Source organism: Ailuropoda melanoleuca, chromosome 3 (assembly GCF_002007445.2).
Source record: "Ailuropoda melanoleuca isolate Jingjing chromosome 3, ASM200744v2, whole genome shotgun sequence".
Lineage (NCBI taxonomy): Eukaryota > Metazoa > Chordata > Mammalia > Carnivora > Ursidae > Ailuropoda > Ailuropoda melanoleuca.
The window spans coordinates 122,942,385-122,964,675 of NC_048220.1; the positions used below are offsets into that span (position 1 = coordinate 122,942,385).

General features: G+C 40.4%; 1 protein-coding gene across 7 annotated transcripts in view; it reads left to right on the forward strand.

Moving 5' to 3' along the window:
• Positions 1–97: 97 nt before the first annotated feature.
• DROSHA (drosha ribonuclease III) overlaps positions 98–22,291 on the forward strand; it is a 117,755-nt gene continuing 95,561 nt past the window's right edge. For 2 of the 7 annotated variants that reach the window (XM_034657054.1, XM_034657056.1), the window contains exons 1-9: positions 98–250; positions 1,324–1,450; positions 2,367–2,432; positions 3,466–4,299; positions 8,215–8,307; positions 14,236–14,346; positions 14,579–14,810; positions 18,679–18,820; positions 20,644–20,798. In XM_034657054.1, coding sequence (XP_034512945.1) covers positions 2,413–2,432; positions 3,466–4,299; positions 8,215–8,307; positions 14,236–14,346; positions 14,579–14,810; positions 18,679–18,820; positions 20,644–20,798 — 1,587 coding nt within the window. In that variant the 5' untranslated portion in view covers positions 98–250; positions 1,324–1,450; positions 2,367–2,412. Of the gene's footprint in view, positions 255–1,323; positions 1,451–2,366; positions 2,433–3,465; positions 4,300–8,214; positions 8,308–14,235; positions 14,347–14,578; positions 14,811–18,678; positions 18,821–20,643; positions 20,799–22,291 lie in introns of all 7 variants that reach the window. The other 5 variants (XM_034657057.1, XM_002919907.4, XM_034657059.1 and 2 more) reach the window with 5 other exon arrangements.

The following is a 22,291-nucleotide window of genomic DNA, read 5'->3' on the forward strand; positions in this document are numbered from 1 at the left end:
GCGGGCGCCGGGGAGCTCTACGAAGGCGACTGGCTTAGGTGTCCATCGCTCTCGTTGACGCGCCAATCACCGAGCACAAGGCTCTGTGGCAAGCCCAAGAGCTTTCCCTGTCGCCGTCCAGCTTTCTCAGGTTTGCTTTTTAATTTCCTCAGTTTCCTGTTCCGGAGGCGCGGGTGGCGCTATGGTCTTGGCGGCTGCAGAATAAACCTGGCTTTGCTTTGACGGCAACCTCGCGGCCCGAGAGCTTTTTGTAGGTAACAGGGGCAACTTGGGGGTGTTGGAAGAGGGGGCCTTTCCGAGTGTCCGGTTTAAACGCGGCTGGAGCCCGGGGCTGGGGCGAGAGGCGCTTTCGAGTTCAGGTCGGGCAGCCCTTCTTCAGATCTGCAGCTAAGGGCAAAAAAGCAACCGTAGGCCCGAATCCCGCAAACAAATAGAAGTGAAAAATGCGGCCTTTCATTCATTTGTGGAGCGCATTCGGTGGTCCGGGCCTGGGGCCGCCCGGGTCTCGGAGTCGAGCGAGACCGTGAGCCCAGCGCTTGCCTCGTGGGGCTCACAGTCTGGCGGGCGATGCAAACAGGGAAAGACGCAGTTACAAATCAGCTGGACGAAGGTGACTGGCTTGGGGATGCAAGTGGGGAAAAGGGTGTTCTTAATAATGTAGGCACACTTTGCAACTCTTTCAACATAGACTGATGTTCCTGAACGTGTAAACTATGCGAAACAGCTCCCTCAGTTTTCCTGCTTCCAAACAGCAGCCTAGGAGTAGACTTACCCAGAAAATAAGTACTTTCCAGTTGCAGTGAATTCCTTAACTCTTGATTTTGAATTAAAGTTTGCATCCATAACACAGTCTATGCCTTCAATAAATATGTCAGTTTCATAATAAGTGTTTTCAGATATTCCCTATAGAAATATCCATGAGGATCTAATCCCGAAAGTTCAACTGTTACACACTGTAGAAGTGTTAGTGATCCCGCTTCCCACTTCTAGGTTCAGCACTTTCCTTTGTGTTCCCCTAGAACCTGTGCATACCTCTTTTCTCTTGTTTATTGCTTTATTTTTTAAAAAAATATTTTTTTAAAGTGAATTCAGAGCTTGAGTTTTGCAGGCTGTGTGTCTTACTCAGCTGGGAGTCTCCAGGGCTTGCGACATGTGTAGGCTCATTGAATATCGCATGAATCTGTAAAAAGGCCTATTCTTTGTTTGGTTTTGATAATGCAAATATGTCATGAATATATGTGAAAGGGAAATGTACAGTAGCAACATAGAAACATATGCTGTTGGTGAGATAGTAAACATTTATTGACCACCTACTATGTGCAGGATGTTCTGCCAGGGGCTGTGAAGGATACAGAAATGACTATGAATCAACCCATGTCCTCGAGGAGCTAATAATCTAGTGGAGGAGTTAGAAATGTGCACACATGACTATAATATGAGACAGTCTCTGGTAAGTGCTGTAAAAGAAGTAAGTAAGTCTAGGGGGATTGGGATTACTTTCTAAAGGGAACTAGGAAAGGCTTCACAGAAGAGGTGGCATTTGACATAGGTAGATGAAATTCAGTGGGCAGATTCATAGAGCAGGGGATTTTAGAAGAGCAGGAGCAAAGAGCAAGCTGGGTGATAGTACTTGGTATGTTAGGCAACTGGGAAAATCTGGAGTGATAGGCACTTCATAGGGAAGGTGATGGAGGATAAGCCTGCAGAAAGTTGGGTCCAGGCTGTAGAGGGCCTTAAATGCCCAGCATGGAGTTTGAATTAGATTGTGTTGGCTGTGAGCCATGAGTGAGTAGCCTGTGGTGGCAAGATCAACTGTGTAGGTCCTAGGTTTATCATGAAGGCATTAGACTGAATAATAATCATAAATCAGATCTAATTTGATGCCTACTAGTTACTAAGCACAGTGATTGATACAGCTAGACAATCTGACATTATTTTCTTGAAACCTTTTAAAAATCTACCTTAAGCCTATTGGTAAAACTTTTAGTTAGATAGACTTTAGGAAGATGCTTCTACATTAAAGTTTCTTGCATTTAGTATTTATTTGAGTTTTTAAAATATTTGCTGAAGCTTAAGTATTTGGAAAGTCATTCATGTTCACAGCATTCTTCAGTGGAAAGCTGAGGATGAAGTCAAGGATAACTGTTGTGTTTACAAATTATAGTTACATTTGAATTTGATTGCTAGTCTCATTGTGATAAGGACATCTTAAAAGTTAGTTGTAAACTTTAATTCGGGGGAACATACTCTTAATTTTGTCAGTATGCTCAATGCATTGGAGAATGCAAAGTCACTGTTAAGATAATTGCAGACATTAGCAGTTTGGGAAACATTTTTATGCCTATTTTATTCTTTCTGTCCTCTAGCGCTTATATTCTCTGTGGAAGATGTGACATATCCATACAGTACGTCATGATGCAAGGCAATACGTGGTGAGTGGTGTGACAGTAATGGCGGGAGTTTTGGGAGAGTAGAGAGAAGAGCAAACACTGGCACTGGGCCCTCGAGAGTGGGAAGGATTTTGATATGTGTGAAGAGGAGGAAATGTGTTCACGTGGGGCACGTACATGGTAGGAGCGCAGATCAGAGCCCTGGTCTGTAAGTAACTATACAGTAAGTAACTGTAAGTCCTGATGGAGCTTACGGTTCTGAGGCACAGCCAAACGTGAAAGTTGGAATGAGGTAATTTGTTGGTGAATTGTGATTAACGTAGGACCTGCCAAGAAGGAGCAGAGAGTGTGAGAGAGGGAACCTGACAAAGGCCTGGTGGGTGGTAATAGTGATTGTAGAAAGGCCAGGAAGGGTGTAATTATTGTAGCCAGGGAAGAAATAATGGTGAGTAGTGGATGAACTCAGGAAATATATATATGAAGCAGAAGTGATGGGAATTTAAAATTAATTTTTGGCTAAAGGAGACAAGGGAGGGAAGGTTACCAGATAATTCCCTGGTGTATGATTTGAGGACCAATAAATGAGATAGGAAACACTAAAAGAGGAGCCAGTGGTATTGCCTTGGAAGGGAGGGTTATTAATTCCTTTTAGGACCTGTTATGTTGTATTTGTGGAGTCTTTGCTGAGTGTGGAGGAAGGTAAAGACAGGAAGATGCTTGTGCAGTTGTAGAGAATGTGGGGTGTGTGGGTAGGATCACATGGCAAGGTTCAGATTTTGGGGGAGCCGGAGCATGGACATAAAAGCAAATGATTAAACAGTGGGATGTTGAGTTCATCATTCTGGAGGAGGAGCAGCTTTAGGGAGTGACAGAAGCCAGGGACTGAGACAGGGGAAGAGGATTTTATTGGCCATGAGGAGTTTCAGGTGTTACAGAGAACTTAGCATCAGATGGGTGGAATAATCCAATGGCTGAAGGGGTCTGTCAGTTGCTCTTGAAGATGGTCAGGCATTTGCGAAACCATTTGTCTATGGTGAGTTTTGGTTCTTTTTTCTTTTTCTTTCCTCTCGCAAAGTCATAGAATGTCGTTCCACCCAGGACGAGGGTGTCCCCGAGGGCGAGGAGGACATGGAGCCAGACCCTCAGCCCCAGCCTTCAGGCCCCAAAATCTGAGACTACTTCACCCTCAGCAGCCTCCTGTGCAATATCAATATGAACCTCCAAGTGCCCCTTCCACCACATTCTCGAACTCTCCAGCCCCTAATTTTCTGCCTCCACGACCAGACTTTGTCCCCTTCCCTCCTCCCATGCCTCCATCAGCCCAAGGCCCTCTTCCCCCCTGCCCTATACGGCCCCCCTTCCCAAACCACCAGATGAGGCCCCCCTTCCCAGTGCCTCCCTGTTTTCCTCCTATGCCACCTCCGATGCCCTGTCCTAATAACCCCCCAGTCCCTGGAGCACCTCCTGGACAAGGCACTTTCCCCTTCATGATGCCCCCTCCTTCCATGCCCCACCCCCCACCCCCTCCGGTCATGCCACAGCAGGTCAATTATCAGTACCCTCCAGGATACTCACACCATAATTTCCCACCTCCCAATTTTAATAGCTTCCAGAACAACCCCAGTTCTTTCCCGCCCAGTGCTAATAACAGCAGTAGTCCTCATTTTAGACACCTCCCTCCATACCCACTCCCAAAGGCTCCCAGTGAGAGAAGGTCCCCAGAAAGGCTCAAGCACTATGAGGACCACAGGCACCGGGATCACAGTCACGGGAGAGGCGAGAGGCATCGGTCCCTGGATCGGCGGGAACGAGGCCGAAGTCCTGACAGGAGAAGACAAGATAGCCGCTATAGATCAGATTATGACCGAGGGAGAACACCCTCCCGTCACCGAAGCTATGAGCGGAGCAGGTAAAGCACACGTGTGTTTTTAGTGAACTGCAGAGGTCCAGATGCGGGCCCTTGGGTTTCTCAGAAAACCAAACCAAAAAGGTCCAGCAGTGCATTTTGATTTATAAAGGGAAGAAAGCATGTTTGGGGCTGTTTTAAAGAGGAAGAGACAACTGACAAGTAGTTAATATCAGCAAAGCCACTTTTGAAAAGCATTTCAAAGTTATCAATGTGGATTCATTGCAGTGAGTGTAAGCTGAGCACTCTGCATAATACAGCTGACATTTTAATGGTGATCTAATGAAAGTTCATATACTGCTTTTTTGTGTGTTTTTTGCATTATCATATTTACTTTTCAGTGTGATCACTATATCAAGTTAAAGCACCTGAGTTCTTTTGGAATTGATCTGTGTATGCTATCAATTAGGAATTGAACTAGTTCAGCAGACTTTGCTTTCTGGTTTTTAGGATAAGTGGAAGTTAATTGTACATAGTTGACTTCTTGTTCTGTTTCTTGTAAAATGCAATAACATTGGTTACACATCATCAAAGTTTTCAAAATAGTTTTTAACTTGATTTTGTTGCATTGAAATGTATTCATACTGAAGAAAGTTGTATTTGTCATTCTAGATTACATTCGTTTTTTTTCATGAGACCAACTATTTGTACCAGATACATACAAGAAAGTAAGGTTTCCAGCAGGCATTTCTAAACTGGGACTCATAGATGGATTTATAGAAATGCTCTGAAGTTATATGCAGAATTTTATGTGTTTGCATGTTTTTCTATGAGTAAATTGGTAGCTTACAGCAGAATCTCAAGACTGCGCCAAAAGTCTAAGAATCAGTGGTTTAGATGGAAAAATTATGTAGATAACAGTTGTACCAAATAATTTGTACCTATAGTGAACTCTATATCGCTGAAGCTTTCCGTTGTCGAGCTAGTAGTGGTGCTTCTCTTCCTGTCCCTTGTTGTATGTTTACCTTCGTGGAACTTCTGGGCTAAAAGGTTTTGAGCTCCCCAAACCAGGTCACTTCACTGTGGGTTTGTAGAGAGCTGGTCTTGGCTTCTGTGGAATCAGTTCACTTCTTGGTTTCCACATTTTTCTCATGGCTGTTGGTTTTTCCCGTTCATGACTGAACATTTTGCCAGTTAATGGTGGTGGTCATTCTCAGTCCTGAAGAGAGTGACTAGTGCTTGGAAGGTTTGGAAGAAAAATGTGTTATTTCCTCTTCTTGACGCCCAGTGGAAGGTAGAAGGGAACTTGTTTTCTGCAGAGATGACAGATTTTTGAGCTGAGAGTTGATAGGCTCTAAAAAATCTTTTCAGTGTGAATTACTGTTTCTAGTCAATTTTGTCCTTAATTATTCTGTGATGAACTAATTGGCAGAGGCCTATGGTAATTTATTTTATAATTTTATGGTGAAAATCTAAACTGGATAGTGTTAATAGTTTTCTTTAGGCTTTGAAATTATTGTTAATAATCCTGTTTCTGGGGAAACACTTTGCTGCGAGCTTCAACATTCTGGATAGGCACTTTTTTTTTTTTCCATTTTGGGGTGCTGCAGTCAGAGGAGTTTTTAGGACTCTGCTGTAAAAATCCTAAATTCTTGCTTCAGGCTTAAACTTGGAGCTATATGTTTGTTTAAAGAACCTCATGTCCTGTCAACTGAGGATCTCCACCGGTAAGTGAAATCAAGTGCCATTAATCTGTGTTATCCTAAACTACAACTCCTTTACATAGCAAAGACCTGCTTAGGCAGTTAACTCATCTTTCTACATGGCCTTTATTTCTGTTGGAATTGTTTTGTAATGCACTTGGAGTGTTTGCCCTGGAGCTGCCTTGGTGTCATGGCCACATTATAGTAGGCTCCCTGTGAGGTCTTAGGTAGCGTCAGTCAGCTGTCTTATATGAAATGTTTCTGTGAAATAAAAATGGGGCATGTCCTAGCATAACTTCTAGAAAACCAGAACTTCACAAATTTGTGCATTAGATTGTGTTAAGTTTATGCAAGTTCTATAGTCTGTCCTCTGGCTACTTCTCTCCTTGCTTCTTAGGGTAGGTCGATCTATCCTTTTTCAAATCCCATCTTCATTCCTTTTCTCCTCTAAAATATGGTTGCATACTACCAGATTGTTTTAGGACAAACTATTCTAAGTTTGTGAAGAAGTGGGTATGTGTTATTTGTTGTGATGAAAGATCAAGGTTAGTCTGGGAAATGGGAAAACAAACAGCCACAGATGCAGTGCACTGAGCATGCTCTCCTGCAGTGTGGTGGAGACAGTGCGGTGGCTTCCCGTAACTGAATGGTGCTAAAGCGCAATAGTCCCATAGCTGTCCTGGTGAGTACAATGTGTAGTCATCGGAGAGCTAGTATTATGTACCTAAGGAATATCTTAATGCTTGCAGACAAGGAAGAGTCTTTGGAAAAGTAACCCAAACATTGTTTTTCTTGCTTTAAATGGGTTCATTATATAGTGTTACTATTGTGTTTTATGTCCAGATTGGCCTTTTCAATTCATACCCACTCCGAGGTAGCAATCATCATCAGAAGTGTCGTTCTCAAATGCCAAATTCTATTGCCTAGATGTTAAAATACAAACAAAAAATTAGGAATGTCCTTTCAATTGAGTTTTTATTTGGAAATGTAGGCGATTCTTTTCATCCGCCATACCGTTACACATTGCATTTTATCTGTGATGTGCTACCACACACTACGTGGGGTTTTACTGCTTAAAAGTAAGCTGTAATTTTATTTATTAATTTTTTTAAAAGAAATGTTTACACCCAGTGTGGGGCTCAAACGACCCTGAGAGCAGGAGTTGCATGTTCTACCGACTGAGCCAGCCAGGGGCCCCAGTAAACTGTAATTTTAGAAGCGTATCAGGTAAAGAATGTAGAGTCTGAAGCTCTGGCTACTTTATTTTGGACAGCTGGTGTAGACCTGAGGCTCATACATATGTTAAAAGGAAATCTTTCTTGAGGAGGGGTGATCTTTAAGTGAAAAAACAGTTTCTGTTTTAATATCTAAACAGTCACATTTCTTGATCATTTTTGTAAGTTTTGATTTTCAGTGTATTTACATTTCTTCTATTTGGCTATAAGTTGGGGGATGTTTTTGAGTTCAGACATTTTTATAGTCTTCTTGCTGGACTCAGACTAATATAACTTTTTTTTTCTGTTCTAAGATTAGGTGGTTATTTCCTTTAGATTTAGTTCTGATTTAAACACATTCGAGTTCCAAGTTTTGTTCCAGATCTTCATTGTACTTATTAAATAGACTCAGAAGTTATTATTGTTACCATTATTAAATTCCCATTTTACATTGAAAGGTTTTAAAATCCCTCATTCTATTTCACGTTGCATAAACCCAATGTCTCCATTTAGAGTTGTTTCCAGGTGAAAACAGCATTTCAAGGTAAAGTGATTGATAGTCTCATGGTAGTCAGTGATATCTAGAACTACAACTGAGGCCTCTAACCTGTAAGAGTTTAGAACTCTTTAATTATAAAACCTTATCTTAATTTTCACAATAAAAGCTTTAATTTACATTTATTTGGTGGATGAAATTGGGAGTTTTCTTGAAATCACTAGGTAGTAGAATCCTTTAAAGTTTTCCCTGTAGGTTAAACAGCCAAGGATTGGCTGGTGGGAACATCTGGAGAGAAGATTATCATAAATCCCTTTGTTGCTTAGCATCAAGTATGACTTCTTTCTTTAAAGAAAACAGCAAAAAATGTCCAAGTTAATTAACCTCTGTAAAGTGAAAATCTCCTTTATCCTTTAATAAATGATGAATAAAAATGTCCCATAAAGAGTAGTACCTGAAAAATTCATAGGTGAGGTCCATTTATTTAGCAGATGAATTCAGTGAAAAGAGATGGTGTTTTTGAGTCTTTCTGTTGAAAACAGCTCTGTGTCTTAATTCCTTTAAGAGAGCGGGAACGGGAGAGACACAGACACCGGGACAGCCGAAGATCACCATCTCTGGAAAGGTCCTACAAAAAAGAGTATAAGAGATCTGGAAGGTAAGCAAGGAGTTGACAGTGAAAGAAGTCCTAGATCTCCTTGAATTCAGGTTTTGTGCTTATGCATAATATCACCAAGTCTTCAAACTAGCCCAAGAGTCTATCCAAATGCCCTGTGAAAAACTAAAACAGCCAGTAACTTAAAAACCTTTACTTTCAGGAAAATCTTGATAGATTTCCAAAAAATTAGAAATTATACAGGCCATTTTTTCTGACCTCAGTTGCTATAAAACTATTGCTAAAAAACACATTAATAATTCAAGGCTTAAAAAAAGAACCTTGGGAATTCATAATGATGCTTTTAAATTTACTTGTTTCAGAAAAAAAGTAAAACTGCAGCATACTTTATTGAGAAGAATGACATTGAGATTGTTGTAAACCAAAACTTACAGGGTGTAAACAGTTCTATATCAAGAGGTAAAATTTATGGCCTTATGTAATGGTAATCAAGAATAGCACTCTGGAATTGACAGATTTGGGGTCAGTTATTCTGCCAATTTTGAGATTGGACAGAGTTATCTAACCTTTTTAAGCTTCAATGTCTTTGTCTAAAATAAGAACAGTTACACTTGCTTTATTGAGTGGCGAGGAGTCATTGAGATAATACATGTAAAAACACTTAGAATTGGGTCCAAAGTTAGTGCCAAATAAATCATAACTATGTATGTATGTATTTTATATGTAGGATTATATATAATATATAAATATGCTTGTATAATTATTGTCTGATTACTTGGCTCTGCATATTGGTAGAGTATAAGAAAAGCAGAAAAAGGGATTTAAAGATAAAAGAAATTAATGAAATAGCAAACAGAACTATAGCACTGTAATAATGTTTGGAAGTAAATGCAAGACTTCTTTGAAAGGTCATATGATTTAAAAAGTGGCAAATCAGGAAAAGAAAAACACATTCCATTAGGTATAAAAAAGAATGTATCATAATAATGAAGGGGATTTAAAAATTTGAATATGTTGGTATAAGTACAGATACTATATTTAGAAAATTTAAAAACTTGGATGTGATGGGTTGATTTCTATGAAAGCAAAAATTACAAACCACACAGGAAACCACCAAATAGGCCAGTAACTGGAAAAAATGGAAATTTGGATTTGTACCACCTCCAAAAGAGTTTTAAACTGTTCTAGAACATTGATGAAGATGGAAGGAGAGCTCAGCTCGTGCTGTGATGCCCAGAAAACCGAGATGGGAAAACCTATCCTGATGGAAAGAAAACTACAAAACAGTCTCTCTTATGAATATGGATATGAAAATACTGATTAGTATATTAGCCAGTTGTTTTCAGTAGCGTGTTAAAATAACAGTTTACTCCAAGATTGCATGGTTAAATAGGTTAGTATTAGGAAATCTGTGACTAATTATTTGTGTCAAAATCTGTAGAGCTGTCTCAGTTCCTGTTTATTAGATATTTAAAATAGAACCAGCATCCTTTTATAAATAGAAGTTTTGGTAAACTAGGTATATAAGCAGACTTCTTTAACATGCTGGAGAGTATCATCTCATGATGAATGTGATTAACATCATCTCAGAAGAGCCAAATTTAGTGTTGAAACCTTTCAGGCCTTCCCATACAAGTGAGGAAAAAGATGGCGGCTCCGTTGCCTATCACTGTCATCTAACAAGAAGTGAACAAAAAACGTTGCACTCTCGTGTGTCCCAGGCATTGTATTGGTGTGAGTGATACAGTTGTTCACAGGAGTCTCTACTTTACAGGAATGAGAAAGTTAAGTGCCATGAGAAGTGCTTTTGATAGAGCAATTACACGTTGCTCATAACATAACAGTGAGAGCTGAGTCTTGGGTAGTCATGGAAAAATTGACATTTTACCTTTTTTACAATTGATACTTGAAGTGTGTATAGGAATGCATTAGGGAAGGGAATGGTAGAGGGAGAGAAAAGAGCATGTGTGAAGGTTGCAGTGTAGACAAGTGCTCTGAGCGGGTCAAGCCTGGATGTTGGGAAATGAGTTCAGACAGCTTTTGTAATAATGCCTTCAAATGATTGTGGCTAGACCAGCGCAGTGACAACGTTAATGGGGAACGGTAGAGGTAACTGAGAGGTATTTATGAGATAGAGTCAGTGGGATAACTGATGGTGAGGGAAGAAGAGTCAGCAGCTGTCACCTGAGATCTGGGGCTCCCCATTGGGGTTGGGGGCACTAAGATAGATGCAAGATGAGTACAGTTTGGGCATGTGGAATTTGAGACTCTTTGAGACAGCCGAGTGGAATTGTGTGGTGGCTAATTGGGTGCACAGGTGTAAAGTTCAGAAAAGAGATCCCAGCTGGAAATACTAAATGCCATGGATTGGATGAGATTAACGAGGAAGTTTGTTCAGAGAGTAAGGGCCTGTGGAGCCGGAGCTAAGGACATGAAAAAAAGCCAGATACTGTGTTAGAGTAGTAGATAATGTGGTGGAAACCATTGAGGACCCCATTTGAGGTTGGTGATTTTTAATGTAGAGTGCTGGAAATCTCTTTGGTCTAGTGGTTTCTTCTCCAATGCCCAGTAGCTTGTGGGGAAGGCAGAGACTTGGATTCTTTGAGTTCCAACTAATGCAGTGGATGAGAAGATTAAAATCAGAGATGTAAATACTGTAAAGGAGGAAAACTTACAGTTTGTAGTATAGCCTATTGTTAAGAAACAAGTTGAAGTTTGGATTTTGAAATTTGGAGTGCCTGAGACACTTACCTAAAGAAGATATTTTGCTCCTATTTGGAAATAACCCTCTCAAAGTGTTAAAAAAAAAAATTAATTGGCATTCACACAGACAACCCTGACCATCTGTCATTCAAGACATCTGCCTCAAGGGAAGTGGAGTGAGGATAGTTTTGCCCCTGTTTCTTGGCAATAGTAATAAGCATTTGGTGGGATTTTAGTATATGTCAAAATATCCGTGTCAAACAACTGTATTAGCATTTAACTACCACTTAATAGCTTTGTGATATTGGGCAAGTGATGCAGTTTCTAATTCTGTTTCTTCTGTAGGAGATGTTCATATCTGCCTCATAAGATTCTTCTAAGGATTAAATGTTGAGTGTCAGTAAAGTGGTTAGCAGAGTGTTAGGCTTGCAGTAAGCACTTAAATAAACATACAAACCAACCAACCCATACTAGTGGAAGCTAAGAGTTGCCATTATTAGCTAATGGTATTAGGGGGAAAATTCAAGAGGATCAGCCAAGAAACAATGAGCATTAATTCACTGAAGTTGACAATTATAAAAGAAACATACCAAATTAATATACTTCCTAAGTATCGGAAACACCTAAGAACATGTAATGGGGAAAAAAATTTAGGTTCACTATAGAAAATTTAACTAAAATTTAATATCTTTTTTTTTTTTTTTAAAGATTTTATTTATTTATTTGACAGAGATAGAGACAGCCAGCGAGAGAGGGAACACAAGCAGGGGGAGTGGGAGAGGAAGAAGCAGGCTCATAGCGGAGGAGCCTGATGTGGGGCTCGATCCCAGAACACCAGGATCACGCCCTGAGCCGAAGGCAGACGCTTAACCGCTGTGCCACCCAGGCGCCCCTAAAATTTAATATCTTAATAAGCTTAAAAAATATATAGATCAGTGTGAAGAAGACTAGAAATGTAGCTGAAGACAAGGTGACATAAATGAATGGAGGAATGCCGTATTCCCACAGTGGAAGTGGAGCACAGTGTTGTGAAAATACCAGTTTTCTTAAATAATCCATAATTTTAATGTAACTTCAGTTGAACTACTAGTTTTAAAACTTTATAATGACTCCAGTTCTTCTTTGGAATAGGAGTGAGAATAATGAAGAAAAATAATTATGCAGGGATACTTACTTCAGTAGAATTAAAATGTTCAATACACAGAATAATTAAAACAATTTGATGGGGGTGTAAAATATCCCAAATATTAAAAAAAAAAAAAAAAAGGGCCGCCTGGGTGGCACAGCGGTTATGCGTCTGCCTTCGGCTCAGAGCGTGATCCCAGCGTTATGGAATCGAGCCCTACCTCAGGCTCTTCCGCTATGAGCCTGCTTCTTCCTCTCCCACTCCCCCTGCTTGTGTTCCCTCTCTCGCTGGCTGTCTCTATCTCTGTCGAATAAATAAATAAAATCTTTAAAAAAAAATCCCAAATATTGAGCAACATTCAAGTAATATAAAAATTTACATCTATCATAAAATTGTTTCAAATCAGAGGAGAAACTGATGGAACAATTGACAAGCCATATGGAGGAAAAAACTGAAACTAGATTTCTTATATCTCAGAGGTAGAATAAAAAAATCTAATGTTAAGAAGTAACTGAAGAAATTAGAAAATATTTATTTAACTTTGGGATGGGAAGGGATTCCAAGCATTACACTCAGGCAGGCAGGGTAAACAAAAAAATCTCTAGATTTGGCCATGTAAGTTGTATGTAGCAATAGACAGAATTAAAAGGAAAACAAAAAACTGAAAGAGGTTGCATTCCACTTGACAGAAGGGCAGTTATCTTAATAAAAAAAACTTTTTCAATGAATAAAAAAGACTATACTCCTAATTTTAACAATACTGGCATAGCATATGACTGGGATGTTCATAAAGAAAGTGAACACGAAACGTTATTTCAGTAGTGATAAGTGATAAAAAAAAATTGCAAGTTAAATAAGATACTTCTTTCATCAGAATGGCAGAGATTAAAAAATCATGTTGACAGGATGTGTGGAAATGGGAACTCACATATGGTTTTGATTGTAGTCTAAATTGGTACTGTCTATCTAGAGAAAAGCCTTCAGAAAAAGTATACATTCTTGGTGTGGATAATATGACAAGTGTGCAAAGAACACAAGTGTATTCACAGTAGTGTTGTTTATGATGCCAAAAAGAAAAGGTAAAAACCTAAATGGCTCTGATCAGATTTGTTAAATTATGGCTACATATCTAAAAGAATAGTATGTGCCTATTATAAAAGTGGTTCAGGTGTAGATGTATTGAAATAGAAGGGTATTCCTGACTTCCTTTTGAGTGAGAAAGGAAGGCCATAGAGTTCCTTTTTTTTCGTTAAATCGTGTATATTTTTATGTATATATAGTCCTATATGTTTTAACACATTTGTGAAATGTAGTGGTTATCTTGGAGTGGTTTTATGGATGAGTTTAGTTTTATTTTTGTTAACGCTTTATTTGCTTTCTATAGTGGACATATATATATTTTACTTTACAGTAACTTCTGTTAACAAAATTGATATACATTGTAACATTTAGAAGTTATATCAATAAGTAATCAATATATGTAATCTTTCTAATCACCCACCCATTCCCCCCTACACACTCACACACTCCCTGTTGTAAAATTAGAAGTTAGTAGAGTTGGTAGAGTTGATGTGAATACTTAATTTATGACTTTGATCCGGGCTGTAAGCTTTCTTGAATTATAGTAACTTTGTTAGCTGTGGCTGCAGAGGTTGCCCGCATAACACTAATAAAGCAGTTACTCTCCACGGCTGCATTCTCAGGGTCTGTACGGTTGCATTTAAATTTTTGGATCTTAAGTTAAAATCTGTCCTGTAGGTTTTTCCCTCTAAACACATCCATAGGATGGGCCTTTGCATATTTCAGGTCTCAGAAACTCAAGGAGATTGAGTTGTTTTTATCCTTTTTAATTGAGTTAATATTAGTCTGTGCAGGGATCAGAATTAGACAAAGTGGTGGTTCGCTAAGTAGTAACCCAAGTGTGGCCTTCCAGAAAGGTGGTTAGGGAGGATATAACTGGTTCGCTCTTGGATTATGGTCTTCAGCCTAAATTTATTGGCCAAGGTGAAACAATGTTTTGTGAAGCATTTCTTTTTTCTTGGCAAAGCAAGCTGTGGAAGATTCAAAACTAGTATTCTTGTTGCTGAGATTGTCTCTCTGTGGAGATTTTCAAATATTTCTGAACTATCTTTCTCTTGTAGGAGTTACGGTTTGCCGGTGGTCCCTGAACCTGCTGGATGCGCACCAGAATTACCTGGGGAGGTTATTAAAAATACAGATTCCTGGGCCCCACCCCCGGAGACTGTGAATCAGTAAGTAGATCTGGGGTAGGGCCTGGGAATTTGTATTTTTAAACAACTGACTTCAGGTGATTCTGATGCCATCAGACTAGTATTTGGGAATCACTGGTTTAACAAAAGTAAATATGGTGGTTTGGTAGGGCATTTTTATTTTAGGTGAAAAGTGAACTAAGCAGGTGAAATAGAATCGTTTTATAACATAAGAGCATTTTAAATAATTAGCCTCCTTTGCCTCCTTTTAAAGTCGCTCCCCAAGTAGGGAGAAAAAGAGAGCTCGTTGGGAGGAAGAAAAAGACAGATGGAGTGACAGCCAGAGCACTGGCAAAGAGAAGAATTATACCTCAATAAAGGACAAAGAGCCGGAAGAGACACTGCCAGACAAAAATGACGACGACGAAGAAGAACTTCTTAAGCCTGTGTGGATTCGTTGCACCCACTCAGAAAACTACTACTCCAGTGACCCCATGGATCAGGTGGTAGGTCTGAGAAGCTGCAGACCAGGGTCTCTCAGCTTTGGCACCTTTGGCGTTTGGAGCTGGATAATTCTTTGGTGGGGCCTGCCCTGTGCATTGTAAGATGTGGAGCAGCATCTCTGGGCTGTATGCACAAGATGCCAGTAGAAGCCCTCCCCACTTGTGATACAAAGCTGTCTTCAGATGTTGCCAAATGCCCCCCCTCCTCAGTTGAGAACCGCTGCTGTAGACCAAAGCTGTTTTATACAACCAAAGAGTGCAGATTAATTAAGTATCTCTTCATTCTGCATTTTTATAACACTGCTGGTCTTGATACTGCTGGTTTTATAAGCTCTCACACATAACTACTTTATGTAGTTTGTGGTTGTGCGTTTGTGTGTATATTCCCCCCCCTCCCAAATGGGAAATAAGGAAGAATTTGAGTTTGTCTAGTACAAGTCTGTCCTTGACCAAAGATAACCACAGGAAGCTTCCCATGCAAATTTGCTGGTTTTGTGGAGTGGCAGGGATCGTCAGCCTTCATGGGCTCTTGAGAGATTCAGTGCGCATGCTGCTTAAGGTGAGGCTTCTGGCCTTGGTTGCCCACTCACTGCTGTGTCAGACTCCACGACCTCCTCATTCATATGCTCTCTTCTTTTTCCTTTTTTTGTTCTATCTCCATTTTATTTTTGGTCGCTGTCTGTTTCGTGTCTTTCTCCTTATAGGTGTTATGACTCCATCCCATTAATTTAGGCCTGTTTGCCACATGGTAGACACATGGTAATGCTTATTGATTAAATGGATGAGTGAAGGAATGATCATCTTCTGGTTTGGGAAGTAAGAGGTTGGAGATGTCAGATTTAGTGGATAGGGTTAGATAAAAGAGCATTCTACTTGGAATTTTGTGAAACTAGCTGCTGCTTGGCCTGGGCTCTTATCTACAGGGAACTTAAAAGACTCTCTTGTCTTTGGAAGAAAGAATTTGAGAAATCTCATGGTGCTGTGATATTTTACTTGATAAATTAGAGCAGGGTTTTAAGTCGTGGTTCATTTGATACAAGAAAGGGAAAGCTCACATGCTGAGCACCTTTATGGTGCTGCAACTTCATTCGTGCTTCTCATATTACCTTACTTAATCCTCAGAACATTCTGGAAAGAAGGTATCTGTCAGTTAAGAATGTGGCTGTGAGGGGCGCCTGGGTGGCACAGCGGTTAAGCATCTGCCTTCGGCTCAGGGCGTGATCCCGGCGTTATGGGATCAAGCCCCACATCAGGCTCCTCCACTATGAGCCTGCTTCTTCCTCTCCCACTCCCCCTGCTTGTGTTCCCTCTCTCGCTGGCTGTCTCTATCTCTGTCGATTAAATAAATAAAATCTTTAAAAAAAAAAAAAAAAAGAATGTGGCTGTGAATAATAATGCTTGACTAATTATGACTTAAAGAAGCTGGGTTTATTTCTCTCAACAAGTTGTCTGGACGGAGATGGTGACTGGTGTTCATTTAGTGGTTCAGTGATGGCAGGGCTCTAGGTTGGCATCTGCTGCCTTCTGGAACATCCACCATGGTTGCAGGGTGACCCCAGGCATCGTCTTTACACACTTTTGTCCAGACATAGGATGCAGGGAAAGTGTTGGGTACTTCCTCCAGGGACTTGCCCAGAGCTCCCCTGGATCTTCTCTTCCATTCCTTCCCCAGAACTACATCATGTGTCTTTCCCAGGGCTTCATTTTCCATTGCTGCCATAACAAATTTCCACAGACTTCATGGCTTACCACAACACACATTTATTATCTCACAGTTTTGTAGATCAGAAGTCAAACTTAGGTCTTACTGGCTGAATCAAGGTGTCAGCAAGTCTGTGTTTCTTTCTGGAGAGAATCTGTTTTCTTGCTCATTCAGGTAGTTGGCAGAGTTTAGTTTCTTGTGGCTGTGGGATGGAGGTCCCTGTTTACTTGCTGGCTGGCTGGTGAGGGTTGCTTCCAGCATCTTGAGGCCATGTGCATTCCTTGGCTCTTAGATCCCTTCCTTCTTCAAAACTAGCAGTTTGGGTTGAGTGTCTCTTGTGCTTTGAGTATCTCATGACTCTTCTTTCGTTGTACCTCTCACTACTGTTGGGAAAGGTTTTCTGCTATTAAGGGCTCGTATTAGATTGAGCCTACCCAGATTATCCAGGATAATCTCTTCTCAGATTCCTTAATCACATCTGCAAAGTTTTTTCTGCCACATAAGGTAACATATTCAGTTCTGGAGGGTTAGGATGGAGACATCTTTGAGGGTCAGAGGGACTCTGGCTGAGCCTACTTTTCCTGAGACCAGGAATTCTCAACTCCAAATCTGAAGGGAATCATGGTTTTTTTAGCAAGGAAGAAGGGGAGAATGACTGCCATGGGTATTATTATCTTTAAAATAACAAAGTTGAAGACACTGAGGTTCAAAGAGTTTAAAAAGGCAGTTTCTTTTCCTTCTATTTTTACGGGTGTATTAAAACTGGTGTAGAAGGAAAGCTAATAAACTAGAAGCCCAATATTTGCCTTTGTGTTTTGTTGTATGGTGTAGAGAGATGGCAAGAATGTCAGCTATCCTAGATTTGCCAATATCAGTAATGAGGTGAGGCTTTGAAAAAGCAATCACCTCTCTTGGGATAACTGCAGATTTTATGATTTGCTTTAATTTGCTTTTTATGTCTGATGGGTCTCGTCCTTACATTTTGAAAATTACTAAGTTCAAGAGTATGGACATTTAAAGTGATTTCAACCTGGGAAGAGAGAGTGGGAAAAGTGGAGAATTTCCTCTAGGAATGCATTGTTGAACCCTGTTTGTGGAGTGTAGGCATATGTGTGTGTGTCTGTGTTCCTGTGTTTATGGGGTGTGTGTGTTGCAGGGGATATATAAAATGATTCCTTCTTCCTTTTTTTTTTTTTTTTTTAAAGATTCTTTTAATTATAGAGAGAAAGATTGCCTAAGTTGGGGGAGGGGCAGTGGGGGAGAGAGAATCTTAAGCAGACTCCATGCTCAGCTCCATCTCATGACCTTGAGATCATGACCTGAGCTGAAACCAAGAGGCAGACACTTAACTGAGCCACCTGTGTGCCCCTGTCTTTGACATTTTAAATGCTACCAAGATGTTCCTTTTAAAAAAAAAAAATTTTTATTTGAATATAGTTGACAATGTTACATTAGTTTTAGTGTACAACATAGTGATTCAACATGTCTCCATTATGCTGTGCTCACAAGTGTAGCTGCTACCACCTGTCACCATGCAATGGTATCACAGTGTCATTGACTATATTCCCTATGCTGTGCCTTCTATTCCTGTGATTTCTTCATTCACACGATATTTATTTAAGATTTTATTTATTTATTTGACAGAGACACAGCGAGAGAGGGAAGACAAGCAGGGGGAGTGGGAGAGGGAGAAGTAGGCTTCCCCCTGAGCAGAAAGCCTGATGTGGGGCTCGATCCCACGACCCTGGGATCATGACCCAAGCCAAAGGCAGGTGCTCAACGACTGAGCCACCTTGGCACCCCAACAGGATATTTATTCTTGATCATTGGGTTAATGTGGAAGATAGACTGTCCATGATTTTTAGTGGTGTATGTTCCCTAGGAGAGTGTTAGCTATCATGAAATTCTGGTGGGGGGGTCATAGAGGAAGAGTTCTTATGTTTCTCAGTGTTAGCAAAGTGCATTTTCCTGAGGATTGTGTTAGCCGTAAATGTTATATGTGATTCAGAACACATTGCCAGCATTGGGAATTTTGTTTTTAAATGTTTGTTAAATTGAAGGAGATGGCATCTTGCTGTTACAAATCCTTGACTATTTGTGAGGTCATCAGTCTCTTTGGTACGGCTGTTATTAATGTAGTTCCTAATATTGATCCTTTCTTTTTCGAAGGGAGATTCTACTGTGGTTGGAACAAGTAGGCTCCGTGACTTATACGAGAAATTTGAGGAAGAGCTGGGGAGTAGGCAAGAAAAGGCCAAAGCCGCTAGACCGCCGTGGGAGCCTCCCAAGACGAAGCTAGATGAAGATTTGGGTGAGTCAGAAGTTACTAGACCAAGACCCTGTGCTCTTGCTATTGCTTAAAACTTGAATTTGGGGATGTCTTCTTGAGAGCCCCACATTGAAATTTCCTCTCTTTCATTTTATTTTCCTTAATTATGGTCAGCAAAATACATAACAATGGAACTTTCTCTTTTTTGATCTTATTTTTCCCTAGTTACATTCAGCAGAATACATAAGAGATCACATTTGCAGGGCATGTTAACAGTTGTGCCCCTTGTAGAATTGTCCAGTCTCAGAATCAGAAGGGACCATAGTCCAGCCTCCCCACCAAAAGTAGGAGCCTGTTCACTGTGCCTTGTGCCTCCCATGGGCAGGCAATCCCTGTGGCCCTCTCCACTGCCAGGGAGCTCCTGCTTTGATGAGGAGATGTCCTCACTAGGCCAGCTCTGATTGAGGGTTTCTGTCAACTCACACGGTTACTTTCCGTAACTTTCTCATATGGTGGTCTATTTTTGCATGTGTATTCTGAGGTTCCAAGTAGATGCTAAGATCTTTGAGCATAGAAACTGCTTTTTACCACTTTGCAGCCTTAGCCCCTAACAGAAAGCCATTCACAGATGAGACATTCACTGTGCCTTTTCCATGTTCTCTGCCTCTCATCTGCCCAGCTTCATTATGTCTCCCAGCTGAGAGGCAGTGTCCATGGTGGGCAAAAGCACTGATGGAACCAGCTGGCCTGGGTTCAAATCCCTGCTCTACCACTTGCTATGTGACCTTGGATAAGTGATTTAATCTCTCTGTGCCTTACTTTTCTCATTTGTAAAAGAAGGAAGACAATAACATCTATCTTATGCAGCACGCTCAAAAATCCAATTATGTAAGGGTTGGGTTTTATTACTGCTCTATGCTACGTTAATCTCTTGTAGGATTAACCTAAATTCTAGGTCTGTTTTTTAAAACTGTGGTAAAGTACATGTAACACAAAATGTACCATTTAACCATTTTTAAGTATACAATTCAGTAGTATTGAGACCATTTACATTGTTGTGTACTCTCCAGAACTCTTCACTTTGCTCAACTGAAACTCTGTACCCATTAAATAACTCCCCAATTCCTCTTCCTGCTAGCCTCTGGCAACCACCATTCTGCTTTCTTTCTATGAATTTGAGCTTTCTAGTACCTCCTAGAAGTAGAATCACACAGTATTTGTCTTTTTGTGACTGGCTTAACATCACTTAGCAAAATTCTCAGTCTGTTTTTATCTAGTCACTGCCAAGGACTAAAGTCGTCTTTTGCTACTATGGAGAGAAAAATATCTAAAATCTTCAGTCTGGTAATCAGAGCCTTCAGTCTGGCATTCATGACACTTGAACCCCTTACCTCCCGGTATTTTCCTGTGGGATCTTTGCTCTAGCCAGTCTGCCTGTGTTTTTCCCTCCATGCTTTGGTCTGAGTGCCGCCTTTGCCTTTCTTTCCTCTTAGCCCCTCATCAGCCTAGCTCTGCCCCATCCATGTGCATGGATCACACGCACCCCTTCCAGGAAATCTCAGGGACCCTCTGGGTCAGGGTGGACTTGTCCTTTTTTGAATTACTGTACCTTTTTAAATGTGAGATGCCACACTACTTCTGTGGTTTGCATTGTCCCTGGCATTGTTCATTAGGTCTTTCTCCAGAACGCTCTGTTTTCATTGCCTCCGTAACTAGATTGTGACTTAGCGCCATGGGCTGTATTATTTTCATGGTATTGCTTAGCAGAGTGCTTGGTGTGGGGTAGGCACCCACATGTTTGCTGAAAGAATAAACAATTGTGAATTTCTTCATCTTCTCTCTGTTTTTCCCCTGACCTCTATTAGAGAGTTCCAGTGAATCCGAATGTGAGTCTGATGAGGACAGTACCTGTTCGAGCAGCTCAGACTCTGAAGTTTTTGACGTCATTGCAGAAATCAAACGCAAAAAGGCCCATCCTGACCGACTGCATGATGAACTTTGGTACAATGACCCCGGCCAGGTGCGCATGTTTTTATGTTGTGTTCTTGCTGTGAAGGTTGCAAACCCACACATCACATTTATGACTCCAGGCTCAGAAGATGCATGTTGGCCGGTACGAAAACTGGATTTTACTCTCAGGCTTGTGTGTCATTTCTTGGAGCTTATTTCTCTTCAGCTTCAGAGTTCAGCACCAGAGCATAAGCACCAGAGCAACTGTCTCTTGAATCATGTTTGACGATGTTTGTAAATTCTGTGTTAGGGAGCAGGATAATGGTGCTGCCTCATTAAACTTGCAGTAAACGGAAGGAGACAAATGGTAGGCTGAGGGAGAGAGCACTTGTAGGTCTTTTTTAAAAGCAATTCATCTGGAAGGTATCTTGCAGTGATTTAGTAAACAATGTCTTAAGTCCTGTAAGACCTCATATTTCTTAGTTGGTAATAGTCACAATTCCTTGTAAGTTCTGTTCCTCGTTAAGCATTTTTGAGCTAATGATGTCATAGCTGGACATAATCATTTTTAGTTTTACTTACTGTTTTATTATGAAGTAACACTTAATACCAAATAGTATCTTTATAAAAGGTTTGTATTTTACAAGTACACAATACATATAAAAATAGTATCTCTAATGCACACAAGTTATTAAGCATAATAAAACATATACCTATCAAAAGATAATGTAAAATTTATACTTTATAAATAAATGCATACCATTCTGTATTAATTTGAATGCTCTTCTGATTCTTGGTAGATGACAGCTATCTGAATGGTTTTTTTCTTTAGAATTAATAGAGGTGGAATGCCTGACAGAAATGTATTTTGTAGTGCTTTTTGCTCTCTTGGAGTTGAGTGGAAATGTTTAAAAATTGTGAAGCGTTTTGAAACTTACTTTGTTAATAACCATGCATATGATCTCTTTAAATAGCTTTAGTGAGTAATTCACTAAGTAGTTCATATACTATGCAATTTATACACTTCAAAGTTTACAATTCAATTATTTTTTAGTGTAGTTACAAGATTTAACAACCATCATCACAATTTAATTTTAGAGCATTTTTGTTTCCCCTGAAAGAAATACTGTGTCCACTGGTTGTTGTACCCTTTTCCCCATATGTGGTCTTCTTAACACTCTGTTGTTCTATCAAGAAGCCTATCCCTTGGTTTCTATACGTTTGTCCGTCCTTCATTCCTTCCTCCCTTCCTTCCTTCCTTCCTTCCTTCCTTCTATTCTTCCTTCCTTTCTTAATTTGAGAGAGAGAGAACGAGCTGGGAGAGGGGCGGAGAGAGAGGGAGAAGCAGGCTCCCTGCTGAGCAGGGAATCTGATGCGGGGCTTGATCCCAGGACCCGGGGATCATGACCTGAGCTGAAGGCAGACACTTAACCGTCTAAGCCACCCAGGCGCCCCTTTACGTTCTTATTTTTATTGGAGATTTACAAAGGCCTTCTATGTAGTCCCACCCTTCTGTTTACTATGTTTGGTTTGTGTCCTTTGTATAGTTGATCCTTGTAAAGG